General features: G+C 34.9%; 1 protein-coding gene across 1 annotated transcript; it reads right to left on the bottom strand.

The window, feature by feature from the left end:
• Positions 1-626: 626 nt before the first annotated feature.
• On the bottom strand, positions 627-8,774 carry LOC129264723 (ankyrin repeat and EF-hand domain-containing protein 1-like). Its single transcript, XM_054902656.2, has 7 exons — positions 7,694-8,774; positions 7,158-7,357; positions 6,317-6,590; positions 4,787-5,606; positions 4,085-4,311; positions 3,413-3,615; positions 627-2,590 (listed from the first exon to the last, which is right to left on the bottom strand). The coding sequence occupies exons 1-7, from the start codon at positions 8,037-8,039 to the stop codon at positions 2,312-2,314; spliced, it is 2,349 nt and encodes a 782-aa protein (XP_054758631.1). The 5' UTR covers positions 8,040-8,774; the 3' UTR covers positions 627-2,311.
• Positions 8,775-9,938: the final 1,164 nt, after the last annotated feature.

The raw sequence follows: 9,938 nt of genomic DNA, 5'->3' as shown, positions 1-9,938 counted from the left end.
TAAGTGTACCTTTTTATTCCTGATTTTGGCAAGTTTGATAGATTTTTATAAAGCGTACACACAGTACATCGCTCGTTGTGGACGAGCATGGTGTCAAACGTAATGGGGCAAGAATCTAGTCATTAAGGTGCTATGTATGTATACTTCATTTTTTTTCCCAATATCCCTGCTGTTTGTCTGGTTAATATGAGGATTAGCAATGAAAAGATATAGGATTACTGTGTAAAAGACAGGGCAGAATTTTGGTAAAATGCATTAAACAAATTAAAGTGTAGTCAAGAACAGATTTAAACTGACTGGGGATGGGTTTGAGTGATATAAAATAATAGATTTAATGGATCTGAAATCGAGATCATGTTAATATGATGGACATATACATGTATATGTAAATAATGAATTACAAACTAGGATTGCATGTAAGACAAAACCAATTTGTTTTCTATAGAATGAGTAAGAGATAATGTTGTATCATAGCCCCTTAATAGGTTATTGAGCCAAAGTGCACTTTTGATAGAAGATATGATTTTCATTTCTATCTCATTTAAATAAATGAAGGGCATGTTTTTTGTTGCTGCATAGGTACTTGACATACAGTGATTTTAATACAAAACAGAGAAAACATCAAATGCATATCCATAAATATTTATTGATAATCACATGATATTTAACAATGGTAATGAATTACATTATAGATTATCTCTCTACTTCAATAAATGTCACAAAAATATAGGCATTTTATTACACGGAATCCAGAGCTTAGGAAGCAAATAAAAGTTAATAAATTAATAGAAGTACACATAGCGATCTTTCAGATCTGATTTTGTTCCAAAATATTGTTCACCATGATTTCCATAAATTATTTTAAAATTTGACAAAAATAAAAATGTTGGATTTTCTTCAATTCTGTGCATAATTTCATACAACTTCAAACATGGCTGTGATAATGCTTTTGATTAAATAAAACTTACAAATCTTACTATCAAGATCTGATACACAAATAAGAATAGTCTGAGATAATGCTGATAGAACATTCAAGGTGTTTCAACGAACCAGATTCAAATTCATATCTGATTTTAACGTACAAGTAATTTAAAATATACATGATTATTTCAGCACATAGATTAACATTCATATTATCAACCATTCACTTTCACTTAAAGTACATTTGTCACTTGAATACTTATGATATCCATTGCCATTGATTTAAGGTATTGGAGAAAAATACAATTCAAACTCAGGTACAAATACATATGTAGTGCACCTTAAATGATGAAACTATAAATGCAAACTCTGGTTAAATGAAATTAAAAAAAATGTTTGATTGATCATATAATTTTTTGCAAAAGAAAAAGGTGCATAGTCTTATATTTCTTATATTGTTCAGTATGGCATTCAGTGGGGTTCGAAGCATAGCGTACAAGTCCATAGACAATGGTACAAAAGAAATTACAATTTAGCACAGTAACACATATTCAAGTTTTAAATAATATTATTGTGTATATTCAACTATTGCATATTGTATGAGATCAGTACACAAAGACCAGATACATTTGATCAGTTAAAGCTAATTCATCACCTTGTTCCATTTAATACTTAAGGAGAAAATGCATTACAAAGTCACTGAAAAAAAAAATCCTGTTTGAAATATATAATGAAAGTACAGCATCAAAACAAATGACACAGGTGAATGAGATCTGAGTAAAGCATTTTGACAAGGGGTATCCATGATTAAATTATAGATTAATCCATCCAATTTGGTTCTTGCCATAGTAAGGAACCAACTATAAACTACTAGAGACTTCTTAGTCAAACTTAAAATTCCCAACAATATAGTCTGCACTTACTTATACCTCAGTCACATTTCTCCTACGGCGAGTCAAAAACAGCCGATTTAATATTTTTTTGTTCCAGCTACATATAGGTGGTTTGAATATAAATGAATAAAACGGCCGTTTTCAACTTGCCATAAGGCCGCCGTAGGGAAAATGTGAGTGCAGCATTACGCAAACTCCTACACTTCCCGACATACTTCTCCTTGACACACATACTTCACTTTGAATAGTATACATGTAATAGCATTCCATGTAACATGTTTCTGCCCTTCAAACAAAATCCCAGATTCAACCACCTAATTTCATCACCTTGCCTATATGTGTGATTACTTCATTCATATTGATCAAATCTTGAAAGCCCCCCCCCCTTTTTTTTTTTAAAGAGGATTCATGTACATACATTGATACTCGAATGTAATTTCTTTATTTAATCACAAGATCAAGCATCCAGTCCTGTTCTTAATCAATATTCATGTATTTCAGTCATCATCGGAATCCGCTCCACCAAGTTCTTCTGATTTTTTCATGAAATTTTCATTGAAAGGATGCCTGTAATCTGGGAAGTCGATACCGTCTCCATATCTCTGTCTCCGTTGTTCCTTCTTAATGATAAGCTCCCTTGTGTTTGGTACATTACTCCATGCTTTGAGAGGTACATAGGTGATATCTTCCTGGTGTTCTATACCTCCAGCCATGGCTGATGCTGCACGCAGAACAGAACCTTTACGCTCACGGGGTGTCGTAATTGGGGAGTCGGTCTAAAGAAAACACAGATAAAAATAGATTTTACTATTTCCCCTACACTAGAGGCTGCATACCAGTTCTAAGATCATTTGCAGTCTTTATTCAATATTACTGGTATGCAGATACTAAGATTTTTTTTAAAGGCTATTAAAATCTTGACCAAAATGGCCATTACAAAAGCTCATATTTTAGAACAACCCCACCTTTAGCCTCACAGTGCTTTTTTGAGATTGCTATTTAAAACCTATTCAGGGTAATTTTCTTATAAAACTTTTTTTCAAGTCAAACTCCTGTATCAACTGACCTCTAATCCTTTACCAATCTGCAAACTTTCATTGACTCTAAATTGAGCCACGTACACAAAATGTGACTTTACTCTAATATTCACATTAAAATGAACATTTCCTTTCTTAAATGACAAACACATAGGGCAGAGTTCATTTAACCACTTCACAATGTTATTAGAAGTTTTCTCCTGGGGACCTAGCAAAGCATTCCACAAACTAATCATTGGTGAATGAAGTGCAATACCTCAATCAACTTTGCATATAAAATATGTTGCTACGTCAGACAAGGAATATAAGCAAGCTCCTATGATGTAAAGAACACAATGTTGTTCATGCATCAAAATGGAATACATGTACATGTTAATAAGAAAGCTGGTATATCAAAACATATTTGACAAACAGAAACAGACACTTTTTGAAAATATTTTAGAATATTACAAGCTGAGATCTTCTAATTATTATAATTCAGTCGAAATTGAATTCTCAATTTATCTATAAACTAAGCATTTTTAAAAAACACAGGTGCAATTTCAAGAGTTTCTTTCTTACCCCTGATGGTTGCGATATTAGACCCCCCTGAGGGATTGGGGGTACAGACTGTGCTCTTTTGCCTCCATCGCTTTTCTTTCCAGCACTCTTCTTGCCCTTCTTCTTCCCTTCCTTTGGAGCTGGAATGGTGTCAAACTTATCTGAGACGATTTGAAGAACCCTTGGATCGGCCCACCACCTTGCTACCTCCATAGCCGTGTCCCCTGAGTAGAAAGAACAAAGATTTGACTAATCTTATTACAAAATTCATGAATCAAATACCTACATGAAGAAGGAAGGGGGGGGGGCAAGAATCAATAAAATGGTCAAGGAGTATTTATGCAAGTGAGAGAAATGATCAAATGGATGTCTATAGGAATTAGTTACACTTTTGATTTTGATGAAAAACACTGACTGCAATAAAACAGACAGATTTGACTAATGATATCGATTCTAAAAATCTTATTGAAATTTATAAATGTTGCAAGATTTTCTGCTCTTAAGTAGTAATTTGAAAATATGTTTGATTTCTAATACCCAAGAATAGCTACCAAAATCAAATATGGATTTTTTTCCCCTCACTTACGAAATGAACTCGTAATTATAAAAAGTTCTGATTTAAATTATGCAGATTACATATTTGAAAATTGAAAAAAAAAAAAACCAATGCACACACTTTCTTTTAAATCTTACCTTTCCTATTTTCAAGTTGGACATTACAGCCTTTGTTGATGAGATATTGTACAATGTTTGGAGATCCTGTTTGTATAGCTCTCATGAGAGGTGTTCCTCCATTCAATGCCTGAGCATTCATGTCTGCACCAGCCTCTACTAACCGCTGGACGATATCTATTTGACCAGAGAGACAGGCGTGGTGAAGAGGGGTCCATTTGAAGTTATCACAAGTGTTGACCTGGGCCCTGGGCAAGAAGAATTTAATAAAATAAAATAATTATTATTACTACATATATGCAATGGAAATGGACCTACTACGAAATGTTCGATCTTGAAAAATACATGCAAGTCATAGCATAAATTCAATCTCTAAATTTTTCTTTGAAGTGTCTTGATTACACTTCATATCCATCTTTTTTTCCCAAGTGACTTATCAGACTTAGCAAGCTGTTTTTGTACACTTTTTATGTTCATGTAAACTACAGTGATTTAAGAAAATATCTCAGCACAAGCAGATATTCAGGGTAAAAAAGTCAATGTGCATAAGTACAATTTCAAGCATTTTCAAATGCTTTGACATGGAATAACAATTATAATTAATGGGGTAAAGGAGAAAATTATCAGATGGAAGGGGTTTTGAATCTATTGACTTGCTTGAACAATATTTCATCCTATTCCAATTTTTTTTATAATCTGCAAATCACATGCAAATTCACTTACCCATTGTCAATTAGAAACTTGCTAATCTGCAGGTTTCCCTGACCACACGCGATCATAAGAGCAGTCTTGAAGTATTTATCTCGTACATCCACACTCCTACCATGTATGTATGCCTGTCGTAACGAGTCTAAATCACCCATCTTTGCAGCATCGTTGACATTAATGTAAGTTTTATCTGGATGACTAAGATACCACGCTGAGTCATCCTGAATGGGATGAAGTGGTGGTCTATCACGATCAAACCGACCAGTATCAGTGAATGGAACATGTCTCTCAATGAATACAGGCGGAGGTCCACCCCTTTCTGTCCTATCACCTTCTGGTCCTAAACAAATTGGCATTGGCACTTTGGTTTTACCCTTCTTCTTCTTTCCCTTCTTGCCCTTCTTTTTCTTTTCTTTTTTGGCGTACGCTGACATGAGATACGTTTTGTGAACATACTTCTTGGCTCCTAAAAAGTCACTGTAGTTGATAACGTTTTCTTTTGTCTTGTCATGAAGTTGGAATAGTTTCTTAAAGTCTTCTTCATCGATGGGTGCATCTAGCGACATGAGGACATCGTAGAACTGTTCCTTTGACACAACTTCATTCATCTCAGGGTCCATCTCCATGAACTTCTTTGAGAGTTCGTCTTGCCTGGCATTTGCCCAATCGTACACTCTGACAGCCCATGGCTCAGTGGGGAGTTTACCACCCGTGTGGATCTTTTTGGCAAGTTTCTCAGCCTTCTTGCATTCCTTCAGCGCATCCTTGAATCCATAGTTCTTGGCAATTACCTTGGGAAGGAGGCCATCCTCATTCTTCATATGTGCTTTGGCGCCTGTTTAAGATAGAAGAAAATATTGAGTAGATTAGTATTCAACAATAACAATGAAAATAACTTAGAGCTGGCATCTGTCATTAAAGCAATCAATTTCTTATTTCATGCAAAATGATTTTGTACATGAATGTAACTTGAAAAACAATGAATATACATGTAAATGTAATTCATCAGAAGCTACTGTAAGTTATAAAAATACGACCTGTTCTTTTTAGAATCAAATTAAGTACATGTAATTAGTATTAAATCTAAGTCAGCAAGAAAAATGTAAAATACTCTCTGATATTGCATAAGGATTTAATTCCTTAGGGTTCCCATCATAGGGGCACATTCACATACAACACAGGATTTAGCAGTCTGTCTGGACTGGATTTGAATCATCAAAGTGGAAATGTGATAAAAGCGCACTTATAAAATAGACCTTTTAAAAGTAGTTGACATTTTTACAGATTGCCTGTTGACAACTGGAAGAAAAACAACATCAATATCAACTAACTTTTTAAAAATGTATTGCCTAGATTATCTTTGTAATGAATATTGGAGGGAGACGAAATCTAGCATTTCAATGGTATCCAATTCAAATTTGTTTGGTTTGGATACAGACCTGATCGTAGCTTAGAGAATAAACACTCTTTTAGGCTTTAGTTTAGCCCGCAAGCACACAATTCATTGATGAAGCCTATTTACTATCTTGACTAACTTCAACCTACCTCTTTGTGCAAGGTATCTACAACACAAGGCATGACCACCCTCTGCAGCATAGTGTACAGGTGTGTTCAGGATGACATCAACACATCCAAAGTCAGCCCCGTAGCTCGCTAATACTTGAAGAACTTCAAAATGGCCTCGCATGGATGCTCTGAGCGTAGGAGTCAACATGTTCTTGTCGGGTGTGTTCACATCACCCCCTTTAGTGAGGATATTCTTGACGACTTCAACGCTACCACTACCAGCTGCAGCATTCAGAGCTGTTCTTCCAGTTGACTGTATAAATAGAAGATAAAATTAGATTTGAAATCAAATTGCACAATTAGTCAGCAATCACAATTTAAACAAACAGGTGAGCTAACAAACAACAGAGGTATCAAGGAATATACCTATCTATTTCATTATCTTCTAGATAAAAACCTTTATTTAGTTCATAGTACTTTATGTGATTCTTGATGCTTGAGAAAGTGGATTTGGACCCCAAAAGTACCAACTCACTATTCAGTACATTTTATTTTTTATAACACTAGCTCCGGTTCTGTCTTTATATTGACTACTCAAATTTGCATCTTATATTCATATATTCATATTACCGGTACCATAGACTATACATTTTGATATTTGATTTCCTGCGATTGAATATACACCTCCTTGGTTTGGCTTTGTCCTCACCAAGCACTCCTTGCTCATAATAATCATGTTTAACCCTTGAGGGCACTGGCGGATCCAGGGGGCACAATTAAAATTTGTAATGTAAAATAAACTTAAATCAGAAGTGTGCCCCCCCCCCCTTTTGAAAAATCCTGGATCCGCCCCTGCTTGAGGGATTGAGATTAAACTTACTGGATGGGTGCTGTTTGGATCGGCACCATGGTCAAGGAGTTTCTTACAGATTTCTTCATTCTCTTTTGCTTCCAGGCAGGCTACAACCAGAAGAGGCATGCCATCATTAGACATGTTGTTACATTCTGCTCCGTTCTCAATTACTATTGATGTACAGCGAGCATGACGGCTGGTTGGCAAAATACAGTAGAATAAAATACCTGCAAAATTGAAGAAAAAAATAGACTGTTAGACATTGTGTTGAGTTTTGAGCTTTAACATTCAATTTGAAGACAAACTTTACAAACCTGTGAAACCACTAGAAAATTGTTAAACAGACTTAAAAAATGAATCACTTGCCCAACAAAATGAAAGTGGAATTTTCTGAAAAAAGGGGTCTACATGTACCTCTATCATACAATGTATTATTTGTAGACTAAAAAGCACTTGATTTTGTTGTCAATCCATAAATCTTAACTGTTCTAATTTTATTTAATAAATATTATGAAGACATCACTTTTAATTATGAAAAATTTATTGTTGAAACACTTCTTTACCTTTTCCATCAGTGTCTTTTATCTTCATGTCCGAGCCAGCAGTGGCTAATACTTCAAGCGTCTGGACATGGCCAAACTCTGCAGCTCTCATTGCAGCTGTTCTCCCTTTAAGATCGATGACATTGGGATGGGCTCCCAAGTCAAGAAGAAATCGCACCATCTCCTCATCATTGACCCTTGCTGCCAAATGCAATCCTGTTTCACCTTCCTCTGGTTCACTATAGTTGACAAGATGTGGGACTCCATTTGAGCACAGTTTCTCAATCTGCGCTTTGTCCTTCGATCGTACACACTGCAGAAACTTGTGAACTTGCAAGATTTCAAGTCTGGTTTGTGCAACTGGCATTGTTGACACTGGGTTGTTTCTATATTAAATCCTTGTTTAATTAGACCCTATCTGCTTTTATTTCAATAATGAAAGGTGGTGGTCATATAATTAAAAATCTTCTTGTACTTTCATCTTCAAGTCAACTTTCTCACTGTCGAGTACAAAAAACTCGAGTTATTTGCAATTGCATGATCAAACTCATAAGAAATGATACTGACAATTGAAACTGAAATGAACGTCCCTGGATCGACTCACTCAGTTTTAAGAAATTATAAAAACTTCTCCGGTCTTGTCTCTTAGATCTTGTACCGTAGGTCTAGTATTGATATTATTAGAAAAATCCACTAAAATCGTTAACAATCACACCATCACGTTTCAGATGTTATTCTCCTTAGCTGTGACATGCTCCAAATTTACACCTGTCGCTTCCGCTATCTCGGCTGTCGTGGGAAGGGGTTGTCGCTCCGATATCCGGAAGAGAAATTGATTCCACAATTTTACTACACTGGCCAGAAAGAAGTGATTTCAATGTCCGATCAGCTGCCAATTCTGTTACGTCGAAAACTAGATTATAGTCTACTAATCTTTTGATTTAGTTTGTTCCTTTTGATTTTGTGGTGTTCTACGTACGGTTCCCAAAATAAAGGTCGGGGGAATTAAACACAGCGGACAGCGTCAATTTGCTGCTGCTTATCCGATATGCACGTACCGGTACAACGTACACACACATGTTGACTCCATATAGCGTGTGTAGCAATGCCCGTTGCTAGGGAGAAGACAATGAAATGAGGGGTGTCTGTGGTTGGTGTTTATCCTTGATTGGGGTTAACAGTCAACATGCCGCGGTGAAAGAAAAACCTGATAACAGATAGCTATTATGTAACATGTATTTATAAAAGATAAAATTACAAGATAGTCGTCTGACATTGAACTAAATTGTCGTAGAAAATGTAATATGGAATTGTGGAAGCTATCCAATATTAATAGAGAGGTAAATATTGTGTACAGCAAATAGGAACGGATTGGATGTATAGGGCCTAAATGAATTAATCACAGGTGCATGGACCGTGTGCACGCTTGGGCGATTGAAAAGCAATTAATAGGCCCTTGATGTTCAAATGATTCATTATTATTAGTTTTTCATTGTTGATTTCTAACACATTATTATTATTATCATCCTATCATTATCATGATAATGATGGAAAAAGGAAAGGAAAAATGATGCAGTATTATATTGGTTAATACTTTTTTTTAAATTACATATCGATTTATTTGGTCACGTATGATGATAAATGTACAAATTAGATATCAACGTAGAACTAACAAGATGCTTATATTTAAGGTAACTTTGAATTTGTAATTTTTTCAATTTTTAATCTCTGGATAGCGAACAATCTTTTCCCCGCGCCGCGAAGTTTTCATTACTATAAGGTTTTGGACTGTAGCTGGCGCTATACCACTTTTCTCCTTCAGTTAATCTAAATCAAAGCAGAAATGACCAAAAGAACAATTACAACATACAATAAAGGTACAAGACAACGAAATCATCTGACTTTCATCATTAACTCAATTTTTTCAACTTGAGAAAACCATTCTCATTGAGAAATAACTCTTTTAATATTGTTTATTAAAACAATATAATGTTTGTAACTAGAGATGGCGCTATACAACTTTCTCCTTGGTGTTGTGACAATACTCCCGCGTATTATTTTGAAGGAAAAGTACAATTGATAAACACTTTCACTAAAAAAATTCAAAGTTTTTCTTTTTATACAGGCAAATAAATTCATTAATTACAAAATCTTGTAGCATTATTTTCAAAATTAAAATGACATTCCATCGAGATTCAATTCTGTCTGAAAAAAAAATGTTCACACCATAAAGAGATAAATATACTCATTTAAGTTTCACTTAATT

The sequence above is a fragment of the Lytechinus pictus genome, chromosome 7 (assembly GCF_037042905.1).
Source record: "Lytechinus pictus isolate F3 Inbred chromosome 7, Lp3.0, whole genome shotgun sequence".
NCBI lineage: Eukaryota > Metazoa > Echinodermata > Echinoidea > Temnopleuroida > Toxopneustidae > Lytechinus > Lytechinus pictus.
Note: the sequence above shows the minus strand (reverse complement) of the source record. Positions and strands in the feature narration are given on the sequence as shown.